The sequence below is a fragment of the Salvelinus sp. IW2-2015 genome, linkage group LG4q.1:29, assembly GCF_002910315.2.
Source record: "Salvelinus sp. IW2-2015 linkage group LG4q.1:29, ASM291031v2, whole genome shotgun sequence".
NCBI lineage: Eukaryota > Metazoa > Chordata > Actinopteri > Salmoniformes > Salmonidae > Salvelinus > Salvelinus sp. IW2-2015.
Genome location: NC_036842.1, coordinates 26,014,016 through 26,033,998, shown reverse-complemented (window position 1 = coordinate 26,033,998; position 19,983 = coordinate 26,014,016). Strand labels below are relative to the sequence as shown.

General features: G+C 44.8%; 2 protein-coding genes across 8 annotated transcripts in view; one reads left to right on the top strand and one right to left on the bottom strand.

The window, feature by feature from the left end:
- The first annotated feature begins 9,678 nt into the window (after positions 1-9,678).
- On the top strand, positions 9,679-10,662 carry cd180 (CD180 molecule). The gene is given in 4 exon segments (XM_023983033.2): positions 9,679-9,897; positions 9,899-10,038; positions 10,040-10,408; positions 10,410-10,662. Coding segments are annotated over 4 exon segments (981 nt in total).
- A 1,061-nt stretch (positions 10,663-11,723) lies between these two features.
- The window catches only part of mast4 (microtubule associated serine/threonine kinase family member 4), a 187,500-nt gene continuing 179,240 nt past the window's right edge, over positions 11,724-19,983 (bottom strand). For all 7 annotated transcript variants that reach the window (XM_023984206.1, XM_023984207.1, XM_023984208.1 and 4 more), the window contains 2 exons: positions 18,743-18,927; positions 11,724-18,571 (listed from right to left, as the gene is read on the bottom strand). In XM_023984206.1, coding sequence (XP_023839974.1) covers positions 14,706-18,571; positions 18,743-18,927 — 4,051 coding nt within the window. In that variant the 3' untranslated portion in view covers positions 11,724-14,705. The remainder of the gene's footprint in view (positions 18,572-18,742; positions 18,928-19,983) is intronic.

Here is a 19,983-nt window from a genome sequence, read left to right as displayed (position 1 = left end):
ATAGAAAAACAACATAGAATGCCCACCCCAACTCACGCCCTGACCAAACCAAAATAAAGACATAAAAAAGGAACTATGGTCAGAACGTGACAATCTCCTTAGCTATCATACTCTAATTCCACTGATTTCAAAACTCGGTCCCCCAGAAAGTGGAGAGCAACACTTATGCAGTTCTACTACATGATATCTTTTTTTTAAAGTCAAGTTAGAAAGGATTACCCACACATACTGACCAGCTCATATTATAGAAGCGGGCTACATGGCAGACCAATCCAAACTCATCTATCGGCGTGTCAAATAAAATAAAATAAAAAAAGTCACATGCTTACTTACAAGCCCTTAACAAACAATGCTTTAAGAAGTGAAGAAAAAAAAGTTAAAAATAGAAAATTTAAGTAACAAATAATTAAACAACAGCAGTAAAATAACAATAGCGAGGATATATACAGGGGGTACCGGTACAGAGTCAATGTGCGGAGGCACCGGTTAGTCAAGGTAATGTGCACATGTAGGTAGAGTTAAAGTGACTATGCATAGATAATAAACAGAGAGTAGCAGCAGCGTAAAAAAGGGGTCTGGGTAGCCCTTTGATTAGCTGTTCAGGCGTCTTATGGCTCGGGGGTAGAAGCTGTTAAGAAGCCTTTTGGACCTAGACTTGGTGCTATGGTACCGCTTTCCGGTACCATAGGGTGGATGGAGTCTCTCACTCTGCCTGGCATAGAGGTCCTGGATGGCAGGAAGTTTGGCCCCAGTGATGTACTGGGCCATACACACTACCCTCTGTAGTGTCTTGCGGCCGGAGGCCGAGCAGTTGCCATACCAGGCAGTGATGCAACCAGTCAGGATGCTCTCGATGGTGAAGCTGTAGAACCTTTTGAGGATCTGAGGACCCATGCCAAATCTTTTCAGTCTCCTGAGTGGAAAAGGCGTTGTCGAGCCCTCTTCACAACTGTGTTAGTGTGTTTGGAACATGATAGTTTGTTGGTGATGTGGACACCAAGGAACGTGAAGCTCTCAACCTGCTCCACTGCAGCCCCGTCGATGAGAATGGGGGCGTGCTCGGTCCTCCTTTTCCTGTGGTCCACTATCATCTCCTTTGTCTTGATCACGTTGAGGGAGAGGTTGTTGCCCTGGCACCACACGGCTTGGTCTCTGACCTCCTCCCTATAGGCTGTCTCATCATTGTTGGTGATCAGGCAAACTTGATGATGGTGTTAGAGTCGTGCCTGGCCATGCAGTCATGAGTGAACAGGGAGTACAGGAGAGGACTGAGCACGCACCCCTGGGGAGCTCTAGTGTTGAGGATCAGCGTGGCAGATGTGTTGCTACCTACCCTTACCACCTGGGGGGCAGCCCGTCAGGAAGTCCAGGATCTAGTTGCAGAGGGAGATGTTTAGTACCAGGATCCTTAGCTTAGTGATGAGCTTTTAGGGTACTAGGGTGTTGAACGCTGAGCTGTAGTCAATGAATAGCATTCTCACATAAGTGTTCCTTTTGTCCAGGTGGGAATGGGCAGTGTGGAGTGCAATAGAGATTGCATAATCTGAGGATCTGTTGGGGCGGTATGCAAATTGGAGTGGGTCAAGGGGTTTCTGGGATAATGGTGTTGATGTGAGCCATTACCAACCTTTCAAAGCACTTCATGGCTATGGACGTGAGTGCTACGGGTCTGTAGTCATTTAGGCAGGTTGCCTTTGTGTTCTTGGACACAGGGACTATGGTGGTCTGCTTGAAACATGTAGGTATTACAGACTCAATCAGGGACATGTTGAAAATTCCAGTTGGTCAGCACATGCCCGGAGCACACGTCCTGGTAATCCTTCTGGCCCCGCGGCTTTGTGTATGTTGGTTGACCTGTTTAAAGGTCTTACTCACGTCGGTTATGGAGAGCGTGATCACACTGTTGTCTGGAACAGCTGATGCTCTCAGGCATGCCTCGGTGTTGCTTGCCTCGAAGCGAGCATAGAAGTGATTTAGCTCGTCTGGTAGGCTCGTGTCACTGGGCAGCTCGCGTCACTGGGCAGCTCGCGGCTGTGCTTCCCTTGGTAGTCTGTAATAGTTTGCAAGCCCTGCCACAGACAGAAGATGAGCGTCGGAGCCGGTGTAGTATGATTCAATCTTAGCCCTGTATTGACGCTTCGCCTGTTTGATGGTTTGTCGCAGGGCATAGCAGGATTTCTTGTAAGCTTCCGGGTTAGAGTCCCGCACCTTGAAAGCGGCGGCTCTACCCTTTAGCTCAGTGCGAATGTTGCCTGTAATCCATGGCTTCTGGTTGGGGTATGTACGTATAGTCACTGTGGGGGGGACGTCCTCGATGCACTTATTGATAAAGCCAGTGACTGATGTGGTGTAATGCCATCGGAAGAATCCCGGAACATGTTCCAGTCTGTGATAGCAAAACAGTCCTGTAGTTTAGCCACGGCAAATCAGGTTTCGAGAAAATCCGGAACCGCAGCCACTGTGTATTTTAAACTAATGTGAATAGTTATGACAGTTTGTTTTCACTTCTCTTTTGATTTCTTTGTAAATTGTGTGCTTATAGACTTGTGCTTTAATGCAAAGCTTAGTACAGGTTTCAAACCAAGCAACAGACATGAATATTCAGTAAAGGTGAGTGCAGTGAGTTCATTCCCAACAGATTGTGTGTGTTTGTGTGCGTGCGTGCGTGCGAGTCTATGCACGGTTCTGTGTCTTATACCATCTAGGTGGCATTTTAATTCCACTGTGTACATGATTAGCATCAAGGCTAGACCCTGATGTTGCATGCGGTTCTGCCTTATAGGTAAGCAGGCCAAAGGAAACATGAAGTGCGAGTCTGACTGAGGTTGACAGTCGCGCTGCAACACTTCCCATGAAGCAAAGTGAAAGAGTTATCTGCAGCGAACCCACTGTATTGTCATCTCTTTCTGCGGCAAGGGGTTAATGTTTCAGTGCGTGTGTGTGTCTGTGTGCTAACATCTATCTGTGTACACACACTACATGTGTGATTCCCTAAGCAAATATCTAGGGATACACACAGGGAGATGATAGCGGGCCACTGATTAAAACATTATGGAACGTCGCCAAGATGAACATTCCCCTTTCATGTTCTAATCTCTCCTCCTCTGTACCTTCAATGTTATAATCTCTCCTCCTCTGTACCTTTCATGTTCTAATCTCTCCTCCTCTGTACCTTCCATGTTCTAATCTCTCCTCCTCTGTACCTTCAATGTTATAATCTCTCCTCCTCTGTACCTTTCATGTTCTAATCTCTCCTCCTCTGTACCTTTCATGTTCTAATCTCTMCTCCTCTGTACCTTTCATGTTCTAATCTCTCCTCCGCTGTACCTTTTATGTTCTAATCTCTCCTCCTCTGTACCTTCCATGTTCTAATCTCTCCTCCTCTGTACCTTTCATGTTCTAATCTCTCCTCCTCTGTACCTTTCATGTTCTAATCTCTCCTCCGCTGTACCTTCAATGTTATAATCTCTCCTCCTCTGTACCTTTTATGTTCTAATCTCTCCTCCTCTGTACCTTCCATGTTCTGATCTCTCCTGCACTGTACCTTCCATGTTTTAATCTCTCCTCCGCTATACCTTCCATGTTCTAATCTCTACTCCTCTGTACCTTCTAATCTCTCCTCATCTGTACCTTCCATGTTCTGATCTCTCCTGCACTGTACCTTCCATGTTTTAATCTCTCCTCCGCTATACCTTCCATGTTCTAATCTCTTCTCTGTGCCTTCCATGTTTTAATCTCTCATCCACTGTATCTTTTATGTTCTAATCTCTCCTCTGCTGTACCTTCCATGTTCTAATCTCTCCTCCGCTGTACCTTCCATGTTCTCCACTTCCCATGCTCGAAATTCTCCATGGTTCTCCAATAACCACGTTGATCTATATTCCCTAAACTCTCATTTACTGAGAGCACAACATACTTCAAGCTCAGTTAAGAACAAGGTGCAAAGACTGAGATGCCGCAGCAACAACATGACAGTTCTGAGGATCTTCAAATGGCAACACAACACATTTCTCCTTCTCTCATTTTCTTATCCCTCTGCAAGTTTCCCCCAGTCTTTCGATTAGGCAGAGCAGAACAGACTTGAATGCAGAGCTGGTAGAATAATGTGTGTAATTGTCGCTTACCAGATTGAGCCTCCCATAGCAGAACGCTGCAACGCTGATAACTACACTTAGGAGGTTTTAGGAATGGTATCAGGCCTGCTCGGGTATGGCATTAAAGAGGATCAATCCTGATGGATTTGGAGAGGAAGTAACTATGTTGGAAATATTATAAAGGTACTCAAATGAAGACTAAGCAGAACTTAGTCCAAATAGTATTTGTTAGGAATTTCTTGGGCCTGATTCCAAACCCATGTCTAGATAAGGAGGGACTGGAAAGATGTCTAACTGCAAGGGAGGAGTAGTCTGTAAGGGGCCTATGAGTAGGACACAGGTATTGGTTTAGAATTGGATCTTTGAGAGTGTGCGAAGGCGACCGGTATATTGCAGTCCCCGGTCCCAGATAGACAGAGTGGGATTGGAGTGTAGAAATGGTTAAGGAGGTAGAGAGACATGGAGAGAAAGAATGAAAGAAGAGAATGGAGAGGAAGGAGAGGAGAGAGGAGGGTATTTGTTCCTGACGGATCTTTAACTGGGAGACAGTTGATACCCAGATGAAGATGGAGAGATAAACAGAGATGGAAAATTGAGAGGGGGGAAGGAGAGAATATCCGTTCCTGTGCTCGCTTACATGGAAAGATAGAAGCGATAGTCGAAGAGCGAGAGAAGGAAGGGAAGGTGGGAGGGAGGAGAAGCAGAGGACAAGAGGAAAGGCTATCAGTTCCTGCAAACTCTTTGTTGAAGAGATATTTGAGGAGGAGAGGGAGAAGGAGAGAGGGAGGGAAAGAGGGCTCTCTGTTCCTGTGGAGGATGAGTCCAGTGTTGTGTATTAGGATCACAGTCGGACTGGCATCATCTACCTCCCACCAGGCAGGGGCTGAGAGAGAGAGAGAGGATGAGAGAGAGAGATACGGATACAGACACAGTAGCAGAAGTGATTCTGAACTACGGAGACAGAGAGACAGTAGAATATAATTGAGAAGTGAACGAGAAAGCAGTAAGACAGACATTAAACATAGCAGAGTTATAATAACTACAACTCACAAGCTTATTTACATCTAGGTTAACCAAACGATGTGGAGGAGGCAGCGAACACGTGTGACTTGCAGCGTTTTTAATGGCTGAATTATCATGCCTTAATTTGTGCATTAATGTGTCCCTTTGGTACCGGGATGAAGTGTGACACACAGCTGGGACCAGACTGAAAATGTTGCTGGGAGCATGTTCCAATGTTCCGCTTGTCTGCCTGGGTTCATCTTGCACTTTGCCAGACAACCACCGTCCCCCCACAATCCCCACATGCTGGGCGCCATGTCTCCAATGTCACATTGCGCAAATGTTTCCCCGAAGCAACGTTCAAAAGCGGAAAATGTGTCAAATGCTCCCCCTGAAGCTACCTGTCTGCCACCACAACCTGCAGCCCAAGCCACATTGACAACAAGCCTCATCTTGGTGTACGTATATGTGCACGTCTGCCCTGTGAGCATCTCTAGTCTCTACAAACACATAGCATTTGGATAATCCCTGTTCCCTGGCCGCGGCGATAAGCGTGACAGAGACATCCAGGGCCGAGCGGGGAACTCACACACTAACACACACTGTGCTGTGCCAAGCTTTGCTGGGTGGATCAGGAAGCACTTGTAGCTGGCGCACGGCTACTCCCTGCGGGGCCGCTCCACAGACCCAGCCAGAAGCCAGACAATGGCACAGAGAACCAGAGAGAGATCACAGCATAGGATCACTGCCAGGGAGAAGGATAGAGAGAAAGAAAATGGGAAGGATGGAGGGTGTGGGGAGCTGGAGAAAGAGGGGTGGGGGGAGAGCATGGAGAGAGAAGGAGAGTGGGGGAGAAAGAGGAGGATAAACTAGAGAGAGAGTAAAAACAGAACATCATTATCCATGCCCCCTTTAGAAGGAGAGGGTAGAGGAGAAAGAAAAGAGGGAGAGCAAGGGTGGAGGAGAGAGAGCGATGGATGCGTTATCTCCTCCTCATGGCACTCTGTCAAGATCCATTGGCAAGACCTGAGCCACAAGGCAGAGATGGAGAGACATGTGAAGAGAGGTACAGAGAGAGAATAGAAAATGGGGATAGAGGGATGGAAATGTAATGAAAAGGAGAGGGAAGAGGGGATATACAGTGCTGCTTGAAAGTATGTGAACCCTACAGGGCTGGTCATTATTTTTGCTATAAAATATTTAAATATTAAAACCCCAATTTGAATTATAAGACATTCCAAGTAAAAAACAGAAACAAAAAATATAATATATTGTCATTGTTTATTTACCAAAGTGGTTTATTTAACAGAAACTGATTTGTGCAAAAATATGTGAACCCCTTCAGTCAATAGCTTGTGGCACCTCCATTAGCAGAGATAACTTGGAGTAAACGTCTCCTATAACCAGTAATCAGTCTCTGACATCTGTTTTGAGGGATTTTTGCCCACTCCTCCTTACAGAACTCAGCCAATTGAGTGAGGTTTGAGGGGTGTCTGGCATGAACTGCCCGCTTCCGGTCCTGCCCCAATATCTCGATTGGATTTAGGTCAGGACTTTGACTTGACCAATCCAAAACACAAATCTCCTTTCACCTGAGCCATTCTTTGGTAGATTTGCTTGAATGCTTTGGGTCGTTGTCTTGTTGGAAGACCTATTTTCAGCCCAGCTGTAGCTCCTTGACTGATCGCCTGACGTTCTGTTCAATCATCTCCTGGTATACCTCAGAATTCATGGTTCCCTTAATGATGTGGAGTCCTCCAGGTCCAGAGGAGGAAAAGCAGCCCCAGATCTTGACATTCCCACTACCATGCTTGACTGTTGGGATAAGGTTATTTTAGTGGTAGGCAGTGTTGGGTTTTCACCAAACACAGTGGTATTGATAGTGACCAAAAAGGTACATTTTGGACTCCTCGGTCCAGAGAATGGACTTCCAAAAACCTTGTTTGTCCAGGTGGTCTCAGGCAAAGTAAAGCTGGGCAGTTTGGTTCTTTTTTGACAGCAGAGGCTTCTTCCTAGCAACCCTCCCATGAATGACATTTCAATTCAGTGTTCTTATTGTTGAAGCACAGTTACCTGAGATGCAGTAAGGGAGGTCTGCAAATCTCTAGATGTTAAGTTTTGGTTGGTTTTTACTGATTTGTTGTTCATTGTGGATCTTGGGGATATTTTGAAAGGATGTTTACTTCTAGGCCTGAGTTGCTTTCCAGTTGTAAATGATTTGCCTCACAGTGGACTGATGGAGATTTTTTCAGATGATTTTATAGCTCTCACTACCCTCATCCTGATGTCCTCTGAGATCTCCTTTCCTTTCTGCATGGTGTGCTTTGAATTCACCAGGATGGGTAACACCAAACTGACCAGGTTTCTTTTCTCTATTTATCAGAGTCCCCCCAAACTCTTTCCTAATTATCGCTCCTTTGATTGGTTCATTTGGTACCCAATTATTTACCCACCTGATTCTACTTTCCTACTTGATTTAACCAACGCAACTTGGGGTTCACTTATTTTTGCACCTGCACTAATTCCTTTTTAATTTAGTTTTTCTACTACACGCATGATTTCCTCAACACCAACATATGGTATTGGTAAATATAAACCTGTAATGTCAGATCAAATAGACTGGTTCGGAATAAATGGGGGGAGGGGGGACCTCGACGTTGTAAGGGTCCAGAGAAACTGCGTTATGTAAGTGGTTGCTCAAATTTTCCGCTGTTTTTGACCCTGGCTACAACGCTGTGAACAGATTGAAGCGAACCCATGCGCAGATACTGTGTGTGACTGCGTGAGAGCGAAGTCTTGCATCTCGCTCATCTCAATATCTGCAGTCTACCTTTAATACCTGCTTATTTCATTGTAAGAAGGGACTAAATAATTATATCAAAAGGGGAAACATGTATTTAATTTTTGTCCACAGGAACTTTCAAATGAACAAGTGGCACGTGAAATAGTGATTGCATATTAATTTACAACTGACCTGAAAAGTTTATATAAATCTGGTGTCCATCCCAAATGGCAGAGCCACTAAAAAGCGACACAAACTGTCAGTTGTCCTTTGCTAGGGACAGCCTCCGGTATGGCAGAGCTCCCATTGTTAGTGAGAAATGACAAACTCAAACCATTTGTTCTTCCCAATCCCTTGGTGTGGGCTTGGTTCCAGTTTTACAGTGTGCCGACTGCTCTGGGCACATACACGGATCATATCCCTATGAGTGACAGGATACACTCAGATAAAGCCCTGGGTGGGAAAAAACTGACTTTTGTTCCAGACAATAGAGACATCATTGGCATTGTATTGTAATCCCACAGTGTTGCATTTGCAGCTTCCCTTTACGCCTATCGAGAACTTAGAACCTTATAGTCCCATCTGCATTTGTCAAAATTGAGTTGACAGAACATTTAACAAAATAAAGCTACAAAAAGGTGGGTTTAATCCTGAATGCTCCTCTGAACATCAGTGTCCTGACTAGTGTTAGGATTTATGTTTATGCACTATAGCACGCTACCATATTGTTTGAAGATGAATATTAAGATTAAGATGAACATAGTGACATGCTATAAAAGCTGTGGTCAATCTGGAGAGGGGAGGGGTGCATATCTCTAGGCCAACCAGGGAGGGTAGAACACTGGACAATACTATATTAGGAACTGTTTGAGTGTAGCATCTGGGGAGCGGAACAAGACAGATCTAATCTACCCAAAGACCAGATGCGGACACCTGCGAGCACCAAGGGACTGGGACCAGTCTGAGTGCTAGCGATAGGCTGAGCAAAGTTTAAACCACGCTCAGCCTCTACTGTGATAGGCCAACGGATGGCTGTCATAGTATAATAACTGTTGTTTGCGCACATTCCAGAGTTCCCTGTTCTACCCTGTGCAGTGATACATTGAACCCGTATATACGGAAATTGCATTTACCATTTATCGCTTGTTTAATTTAAGTATTTTAAGTATATTCGGTGACTCTGAATCACATTTTGTCCTGATACCAGATTTGAATTGACGCAAATCTCTTTCACTAGTGAGCACATTTTCTATGCCAGCCGAAATCTCGCCTCATTAGCTCATTGTTATGGATGTATCCAAATAAACTTCTATAGAAAACAGCTTATACAAATGCAAATGCAGCTACTTTTCTGTTATTCTGGTTGCACTTTTTGACGTCACTGTACATTAGCCGTAGCTGGCTAGCAAGGGATAAGAACGTTGCAAGCCAGTATGGCAATGGAACACTTAGAACGAACGTCCAGCCGATTTGGGTAGCAACCTTAGATTTGTGTCAGGCCTATATCTGTGGAAGGATGAAATAGTATGAATAAATTCATCAAAATAACATTAATGAAAATATGTCAATCATTATTTGAATATGTTGGTAACCCCTTGTATAAAAGTTATAATCTCCTCAAAGCCGGTGTTTGGAGGATACATTGGCACGTTTGCCGACCAGGCCTAACACGTGCCAATATATCTCCCGAACACCGGCTTCGAGGGCATTGGCACTTAAATATAGTACTCTAAATACCCCAATTCATTAAGTTAGTTAAAAAAAAATACAATACAAAAATTGCTGACACCATTCAAACGAATGAGGCTTCGGAACTTTAAAGCCCATTATCTCAGAATCATCTTTATGCAGATAGAACCTTATAGTCCCAAACTCTTGCTAGGTGTAATTTGTAAGGTTGTCTGCATAGGGAACCAGTTAATGTTTTTGTCGGATGATGCTTTTGTAGGACCTCAGTCCCTGAAACATCTTAGTTTAACTCCGACATCAATGGATGATCTGAAATTCCTCCCCTCGCATGAATCTCACATCTTTAGAGACACTGGACCTTGGTGACAATGACATTGACTCCTTACATGATCTAAACCAGTTCAACTAGCAAAAAATGAGGACACTCAAACTTCCAATGAATTCCCTCCAGAATATATCAGCTGCAGAGGTGGCCATACTGAAGAATGCCAGCCTTCGACGTCAGCTTCGAAGGCAACATCATTGTGTACATTATACCCAAGTCCTGTCACTTCAACAGCCTAGATTTGAGTGACTGTCTCAGCGAAGGAGACATTTCAATAATCTTAGCCGGATTGAGAGGAGTTCAGACCAACATTCTCTCCCTGGGGGTCTACGAGGACAGCCCACCTGCCACCATGCGGGCTGAGTCCCTTCACGCTTTCTGTAACACCACTGTGAATGAACTGAGCCTCCAACTACAGCACTTCCCAGATCTGACCGATGACGCCCCATTCGAGTGCCTGAAGGGCCTTCAGAAGCTGGACCTCACCAGGTCTCATCTCCACTCCGTCGGCCTCCATCGCCAAGATGGCATCTCTTACCCACCTCATCCTGAACAGCTTCAAGGACCTGTGTCAGACCAACGCCGCCTTGCTTCCCCAGCTGACTGTTCTGTCTGTGAAGGGCAACCGGGCCCAACAGCTGACCTTCGGGATGGACTTTAAAGAGAGCTTCCAGAGGAATGCCACCAAGCTGAAGCAGCTTGACTTGAGTCAAAGCAGTTTGCTGACAGGCGGAGCTCAGTGCTGTGAAGTCCAGCTGCAACTTCCATGAAGTGGGGCACCAGCCATTCAACAAGACGTCAGGGTTGATAGAATTGGAAAGTCACCAGCATTGCCCACACCGCAGCAGGTGGTCCTCTCCGAAGGCTAAATATCTCATGGAAGTTTGGTGACTACAGTGTCTAGTGGAACCTTCTGGAAGTTCTGAAAAGCCTGGAGAGTCTCAATTTGAGGGGCGGTTCCTTTAAGGACAGGATTGTTTCTAATGGTGAGATGTTTATACATGTTCCTCTTCTACAGAGACTGGTTTTGGCAGTGTGTGATGTCATATCTGTTAATAAGAATGCATTTCGCTACCTCACCAACCTGGCGTATGCAGATCTTAGTGGTAATAAACTAGTTGTAGCCAGAATGAATGAATTCTCTACACTGAATAATGTCCTGCTGAATTTAGCCATGAATCAGATAGAAATAGTTGACGTAGACTCTGTCAAAGCTTTAACAGAAAAGAGCAGAATTGACCTGAGTGACAACCCTTTAGCATGCAACTGTTCCAATATTCAATGAATGGGTTGGATTCAGAGCAATGCCAATAAAGTGATGAACATTGATAGGACAATGTGTTGGTTCAAAGGAAAGGTTATCAGATGTGCATTTGAATTGTGTTTTTTTTCCACAGGCATGTTAGCATTTGGACTTGTCGTTATGTCAATGGCAATTTTACCAATTGCATTTGTCATCATTAAGAAAGAAATAGAGGATACGAACTGCTTTGAAAGGTAACAGGTTATAAGGATATAGTCAACTGCAGATGGTAACAGTTCAACTAACTTTCCAATAACCCTAGCCCAACCCTAAACTTCACCTCCAAAGAAAGTGGTTGCAGATGATAGTTTCAGCATTTATAGATGATCTTAATTAAGGGAACAGAGCAAAGTTTAGTTCACTGACTAACAATCAGGGTAGTTCAATCACATGCCTTACAGCTGAACATTCCAAGGTTAAATACAAGGCCAGGCATATGCAGCTCTTAATAATCTCTACATCACAACGCAAAAAAAATATGCATTTTCACATTTATGATAATTTCATTAAATCAACAAAAAGAAAAAATGAGTTTTATCATGCTTTTTATTCTCAGTGTTATGCAACTTTAGAAGTATAAATATCTGTTTTAATATACAACATCTATGACATCCATAGAGGTTTCCTTGGGCGAAATACCAAAACTGAACATTTTATTGCACAGATCCTAAAAGACAAAACATAGTAAGCAAGTTCATCTAATGCTAGTTTCACACAAAGGAAAAAACAAAACAAAAAACAAGCAGGACCATGTGGGACCCGACGGTTTTTGAAACAGACAGTCTAACAGCACAACTGGGTGGCAACAGACAGTCTAACAGCACAACTGGGTGGCAACAGACAGTCTAACAGCACAACTGGGTGGCTGGGTAGGTGAGGAAATCACAAACACTACTATCAAACATATTTCCTGTGATGTAGTACACAGATTTGGCAAATCAATTACACAATATACAAAATATACATCCATGAAGAATTTGTAAACAAACATTGAATGTGCTTTTTTTAAAGGATTTAAATGTCAATCGTCAGAAACAAAAGGCATGGAGACAAATATATGCTCCGTCATTCAAAGAAAGTGTTTTCGATTAATTTATGTCTGTATCCAGAGCCTGTTTGACAGGGGACAAGATGAGCTCCATAAGACATTTATCGCAATCATTCTTATCCTACTCTCCCCAAACTACTACAACTAGGAGGGGAAAGGTGTCTAATATTAAAGGTGAATTTCTCTTCTGCCCAAATGTTTGACAATAGATTTACAATAACTAATGAGAATAGTAAAACTTCAGATTCGGTTAACACATTTAAAAAATCTCTACAATCAATCTTATTTGTCTACAATGTGCCTTCTTGGGTACAGTATGCAATTTATGTAAATATATTATGTCCAGTTTACATAGTATTTTTTGTTTGCCTCCCTAAGATACAGTAGATTGTTTATTGTTATGACATATCCTACATTATAGAGTTAATATTGTATCGCATAATTAGAAACCTACTTTGTCTGATATTTTGGGAATGCAATCAAAAGGCTTGACAGCTGAACTACAGGACATCCCTATGTCAGTGTAAAATAAGTCAACCTTTTTCTGATACACAAAGCTAGTATCATCATCTAAACATCAACTGTCTAGAATAATGACATTTATGTATATGAACTAAGATTTGTATATTGGTGCATTTTGTTTTTACAAAATCCGTCCTTTCAAGCCTATTGTTAGCTAGACATTTAACTGGGCACAGTTTCATCTGGCCGATCTGGTACATAAATGTAGGCTACTGCATCACTTACGGAAAAAGAACGAAAACGACAAAAACAATACAAGGCTAGAACACAACTTCAGTACTGTAACTGAAATCTAATCTCTTGCAACCCTGACATTCTCAATAAATTTGCTTGACATTTACTTGAATTGAAGCCCTTTTTAAATTTACCATACCCGAAAATACATTTCACATTGTATGAATGTCTGTCCGTACAAATATAAACACAACTGGAAAACAACACCCAATAGACGCAGACACCTCCTTAAAAATGGACTGAGAAATCTCTTCCATAGTGTGGCAAACATACTTAGAATTGTTGGTTTATTCTAACTCCTTGGAGCTTGCATTCTACACATTGTCATAACATACATATTTCCTCCTGGGCTCAGCGAAGTATCTCAATTTTACACGGTCATTACAATTCTTCATACATCTTCACCACAAAATCACGATTGAACGCATTCTTGGGAACCACTTGCCCCTCTCACAGTTGTTTTCTGTTTATTTTCAACACTACATTTGAGGAAAAGCACAATTTCCCATGTAGGCTTTATTTCACCTCAAGTAAAATTCTGAACATATCAGAATGTGTTAAAATTACTGTTAGAGAGAGGATGTATTTTGGATAGATATACATAGACATTACATTAGCTTATTCTAGACCACAGAATTATCAAGCGGAACATTATTCTGAAATGACATATCATTGAGTATACAAACATGACATTGCAAAATATATATATATACAAAACAAACACATATATTCACTTAAGCCCATGTATCCCAATTTTTACAGTTAGTTTTGTCATACTTATGTACACAATTGCATAAAAATCAAAGGTTTAGAAATGTAGAGATGTGAAAGGAATGTGAATTACACCATAACCTGCTAAGAACAGCAAGTTTATTTATTTTTATTTTTTTTATTCTCCCTTAACTCTAAGGCCCCTTCCACTAAATATGATTCCAGAACCTTAAGATGATTCCATATTAAATAGTTCTAGGTGAGAAGCACAGGACATAGTGCATTCCTGCTGTGCACCGCTACCCAAAACAAAAAAACACATTTCACCTCTAGGTAATAAAAAGAAAAAAGTGACATAAAGTATCTAAACAAACTTTTGGTGATATTTGACTTCTGTATGACGCTTGCCAGTGAATGATCTGCATCACTGTCACACAACTAAAATGGTTAATCCGATGATGTGCCATGACTACCGTATTTTCACCTCACAAAGCTTTTTGAGTGGGAGTGAAATAGTTCAGTCTACACGCATCGAAAGTCTGCTACCTTCAATTTCAGGTGCTCTTAACCCAGAACTCTAAACCCAGAGTGCAATTCAAAACCTTGGAAAAGGCTACTCCTTACTGCCCACTGACATTTTGATTGCACATTGCACTCTGCTGTCGATTAAAAAATAAAACCTCCAAACAATCACAGGATACAAATTTGACACTTTTTTTCTTCACACAGCAGAGGACCACAAATGAGCAGCAAATCATTTTCTACATTCAGTCCAAAAACATTACACATTTACAGTATCGCCCAAGCATATGCTTACACCACTACACACACACACGCTCTCTCTCAGGATAACACACCTCTCTCACGCCATATAAACACTGAAGTAACAGCTTCCCCGGTTCTCAAAAAAATAAGGTATGATGACACTATGAATAACTAAAATGTCTGCCTTGTCTTATCTTGGACATATCGCAAAAGTAAGGGTCGCTGCTGTCTTATTTTTTAAATTCCGCATTTCCTTTGTTTGCGGGGCCGCGTGGCGACTCCTTGGTTTGCTTGTGTCGGGCCGAATCTTTGTCTGAACCCTCTTTCACCACAGTAGCCATTCTCAAAGTCTCTCTCTTTGTGTTTTTCTGTGTAGACGCTGCCTCTTGACCAGACTCCCTTTTCTTCTTGTCAGCCTGTTCTTTTCGGCTGCAGGCTACCTGTTTATCAGAGTTAGTGACCCTGGATTCAGCTTTACTGTGTTTGGCCTGGGGGGTACTGTTGCTGGTGGAGGTGGGTGTTGGCCCTGTGGTATCCACCCCACCCAGACTCCTATGAGAGTCTGATCTAAGGCCCTCTGACCTGGGAGCCTCTACCCTCGGTCTCCCCTGATCCTCCCTGGAGGTCTGGACCACAGCCTCCTGTCCGGTGCTGCCGCTGGCCCTGCTTGAGAGAGCTCCACCGTTGGGTGGGTGTGCTTCTCTTCTCATGGCTAGGGCCGGCAGGACTGGTACAGGGGTAGACTGGGAGGGAGCACTGGCTCCGGTCGGAGGCTCTTTTTGGGCCTGCTGTCGGGGTGCAGCAAGGACCGGCGCTGGCTCTTTCATTACTGGGGTTGCAGTTGGGGCAAGAGTTTTGTGAGGGGGGGATTTCTGTTTTGAGTCTATGATTTGTCTAACAGCTGAAGTAGTGATTTCCTTTTGTTTTGAGTTCATTGAGGTTGAGGCAGAGGTTTTGTGAGGGGGTGATTTTTGTTTGGAGTCCAGGTTATCTTTGATGACTTGGGCTGGGGTTGGGGCAAAGGTGTGGAGTTCTGGTTCTTTCTGTTTTGGGTCAGAGTGGTGTCTGACAACTGGGGTTGGGACAGGAGTTTGGCACAAAGATTTGTTTAGTTTGGAGTCTAAACTCTCTTTGACAATGTGGCTTTGGACCGAGGTTTTGAGTAGGGTTTCTTCCTGCTTTGAGTCTGGGATTTCTTTGACCATTGAGACTGTAGTTTCTTGCTGTTTTGAATCCAGGCTTACTTTGACGACTGGGGTGGGAGTTTTCACTTCATACCTCTCCCTCTCTTCCTCAGATCTTGGCTTAGTTTTGGGATTGATGGTTGTTTGATTTGTTGAAGCAGGACTTGGTGGTGACTGCTTCACTATCAGCACAGGACTCGTCTCTTTGGTATTCACATCAGCAGTTTGCTTTTTAGAGACTCTGATTTCTGCCTCAAGAGCCCCTTTGACCCAAGTCTTTTCAGCAAGTCGGTGTGTTAAATATGGCTTCTCTCCAGTCTTTGCAATGCTACCCTTTGTCTTTGGTGAAGTGGGACCGTGTCTAATTTGCTTTGCTACACTACTAATAGCTACCTGACTGCCAATGGGACAAGCATCTTCACATTGATCACACCTCTGTGTTGTTTTAGCAGTTGCAGTGTCCAAAATTCCTTTAGATAAGACACATTTTACATCCACTTTAGGACTTGTCTCTCTGACTTCGGCCATTTTATCTCTTGCTGCGTTTGCAGCTTTGAGCTCCTCAACAGCAGACACACTGGCCGGTTCACTGTCCTTGTTTAGTACTGGCCTGTTGCTTTGAACCTTTTCCGAGTTTTGGGTTTTCCCTGTGGCGTCCTGTCTTGGAGACATTTGACCACTTGTTCGGTTCATATCTCCAAGACTAGAGATTGGAGCAGGGATGGACGTTTGTGTTGTGGTCACTGTCGAGGGACTGCTGTATACCATCTGCTGCTTTGACAGGTATGAAGTCTTCTCTAAATTATATTGTACACCTGTAGTGATGCTACTTGTATTCTCAGCTGGTCTTTGTTTCTCATTGCTCTGCAGGTAACTGGGCCCTGACTGACAATCTGAACTTTGCTTCACTGGTACAGCTGCATGAGGGGCAGTTGCTTGAACCTCCACCTTTGAGGCAGGAAAGGATGCACCAGTATTTCTGGGACTCTCCGTCTTTGGAACGACAACTGTATCTGATGTCTTGGAGATATCGGTGTTGTTTTGCTGTGCGGGGGCTGGGGTCTCTTGAGGTGGCTCCACCTCCTCCTCCTGGTCTTCGTTGCTGACCTCCCGTATGGAGGGCGTCTTCCCACAGTTGGAGAAGTGGGCGCTGTGGCGGAATGCCCTATGATCGTGAGTTATCACACTGGACCTGCTCTCTTGTTTCCCCCCAAAGTCTGAGACCTCCGCCTTGGAGAGAGCCATTGGGGGTTCATGGTGACTAGGTCTGTTGTGTGGCTTCTCACCACTGCTACTGCATTTAAGCCCTGTGTTGGTAATACTAGCCTCCTCGTTGGTGGGAATTGGACTGCTAAGGGCCACAACAGCTCCAGGGCTTAGTATACTGGTGGGGGGGCTCTTCTGCTTGTCAGATGGTTTTAGCAGGGGAATCAACACCTGCCGCTCAACTGGGCTTTGCAGCCACATGGGCGTCCCTATCGAGTCCATATCACCATCAGACATCTTAGAGAGGCAGGTGTCTGTTTTAGACACCCTTGGCCCGGAGAGCAGGCCAATGTCTAGGGTGCCCTCCAGGGGTTTGAGGGAGGAGACCAGACGCCCCTCCAGCTTGTACTCTGAGGAGGTCTTCCTGAGGGAGCCTTCACTGGAGGAGATGAGCTGGAGTTTCTCCACAGCGCTTCCCTCTCCTCTCCCAGCAAATATCTTGGGGTTCAGGCCCTCAGGGCTGGAGTGGACGCTACCCATGGTACCCTTGACATGGTCTAGAGCCAGGGCAGAGTCCAGCTGAAGACTCTTGGACCGGGTGGAGCCAAAATGGAGGCTCTCATGAATGACGGGAGAGAGTCGACACATGCAGTCTTCTCGCTCCTCGAATGACTGCCTCTTCCGGGCAAACTCCATGTTGGGGGCCTTGAAGTCAAGCCTGTCTGGCTTACCACCCTCCTTGCTCTGCCTGGACAGCTGCCACTCAGTCTTCTGGGGGCTCCAGTCAGGGTGGATGGAGCACAGTGGCGAGTCAGAGCTATTGCCCACTAGTGGTTCAGGGCTGCCGTCACTGGCCCGAGTGTTCAGCTTCTTGTACAGGACATCTTTCACAGTGGTGCTGGCAGCTTTGCCTTCCAGTGAGACTGTCTCTGAGCCTTGATTTCTGCCCTGGCTTCTTCCTCCTTCAGCACCAGACATATCAGACTCCTGTAGTGCGTCCTGCTTCTGCAGGGACTCTCGCCTCTCTGACCAGTCCTGTCTTTTCATCACCACCTTGGCTTTCAGTTTCTCCTTGTCCAGCTCCTCCATAGACTCCTGGCGGCCCACCTTGCGTCCAACAGGCCTCTTGAGGCAGCCCTGCTCTGCCGGCCGGACCCGGGTGATGGCCGGAGGCTCGCAGGACGTCTCCTCCACACTCTGCAGGGTGTGGTGGTCCCTGTCCCCAGGCATCAACTCTTCTCCCTGGGCCTCTTCCTGGGTCACCTCCAGGTTGTGCTTCCTGGAACACATGTGCTTCTTGTCGCCCGTGTAGGAGGGCGACAGCTTCTCCTCCGACTGCACCCGCTTAAGGAGCGGCGAACGGGGAGGCTCTGCGCTCTTGGGACGTGCCATGTGGCGGACAATGGTAGGGGGCGAGTGCATCTTGACTGGGAATGCTTGGGTGGTCTTGGAGATCCCCATGGACCCATGGCTAAGTAAAGGAGAGGGAGAGCGCTGCGGGGAGGTGGGCTGGGGAGTCGGGGATGGGGTGCGGGCCAGAGGGGAGAGGGGAATGCTACCGACAGACTTGCGACGGCCCTGTCGGAGCCTCTGGCCAGTCAGTTTGGGGCCCAGGCCGTGGAGGGTGCTGGGACGGATGTGGCCGGAGCCTGCGGGGGAGTTTGGAGCGCTGGAGCTGGGAGAGCTACTCTGAGAGGAGTTGCCACCTGGAAACACAAGGAAGGACGTTATTCAACTATAATATTTAATAGTGTTAAATATTGTACATTCATCCTAATTTAACAAACATGGATTGTTTTACTGACACACACCACGTATTTTATTGATTAAAATCAATTTTATTCCATAAAATGTAAATGAAAGACGGTCACTCTCACCTGACTGATTGAAGTCAGGGGTGGGTCGGAAAGCTGCAGTGGGGGAGCGGGGAGACATGCTGTGAGTAGGGGAACCTGGGAGACTCTCCCCAGAGGACAGGGAGCGGTTGAAGGAGGAGAAACTGCGGCTGGTGTGGAGCAGAGGGGAGGGCTGCATGGCAAAACGCCTGAAAACAGACCGCCGCCTGTGGGGAAAGAGAGAAGACACGGTCAGTCTATCACTATGAGGCCCAGGCACTCCCTACATTAGATTGGTGGTCTAGACTCTAGACAGTCTAATCTAAGAGAATTATACTTCAAATGGTGTTATTACTATATATGCGTTCTGGCAAAGAGCGCAAAGAGAGAAGACACAGAGAGAAGACACTGAATCAGTCCACCACTATAGGGCCAAGCAAGAATGTTCCATAGAAAATGCAATTTTTGTAGGTAGAAAATAGATGTGTAGTGTTGTGACATCTATGATCATTGTTCTTAAAATGGTGGTAAACAATGTACATAATATTCCCGAGTAATCAATTAAACAATTCAGTGAAAGAAAAAGGAAAGCCAGAGTAAGATCTTTGAAATTAAAAACTTAAGACTGACATGTGACGAGGGTTGACATTGTCAAGCAGTGACAGACAGTTTTAGCACCGTTGCAAGGAGCCACAGCTACACCCTGTGGTTATACCGTATATGACAAAATCTGGACAAATTTACTAGCGACCTCTACAGAGCAGACTTATAGAGATTTAGTTCATTTGTATTATTATGGATCCCCATTAGCTGCTGGGGTCCTGCAAAATTAAGGCAGTTTATACAATTTAAAAAAACATTACAATATATTCACAGATTTCACAACAGTGTGCCCCCTCAGGCGCCTACTCCACCACTACCACATATCTACAGCACTAAATCCATGTGTATGTGTGTATAGTGCGTATGTTATCGTGTGTGTGTGTGTGTGTATGCATGTGTCTGTGCCTACGTTTGTGTTGCTTCACAGTCCCCGCTGTTCCATAAGGTGTTTTTTATCAGTATTTTAAAATCTGATTCTCTTGCTTGCATCAGTTACTTGACGTGGAATAGAGTTCCATGTAGTCATGGCTCTATGTAGTACTGTGCACCTCCCATAGTCTGTTCTGGAATTGGGGACTGTGAAGAGACCTCGTGGCATCTCTTGTGTTGTATGCATGGGTGTCCGAGCTGTGTGCCAGTAGTTTAGACAGACAGCTTGGTGCATTCAACATGTTAATACC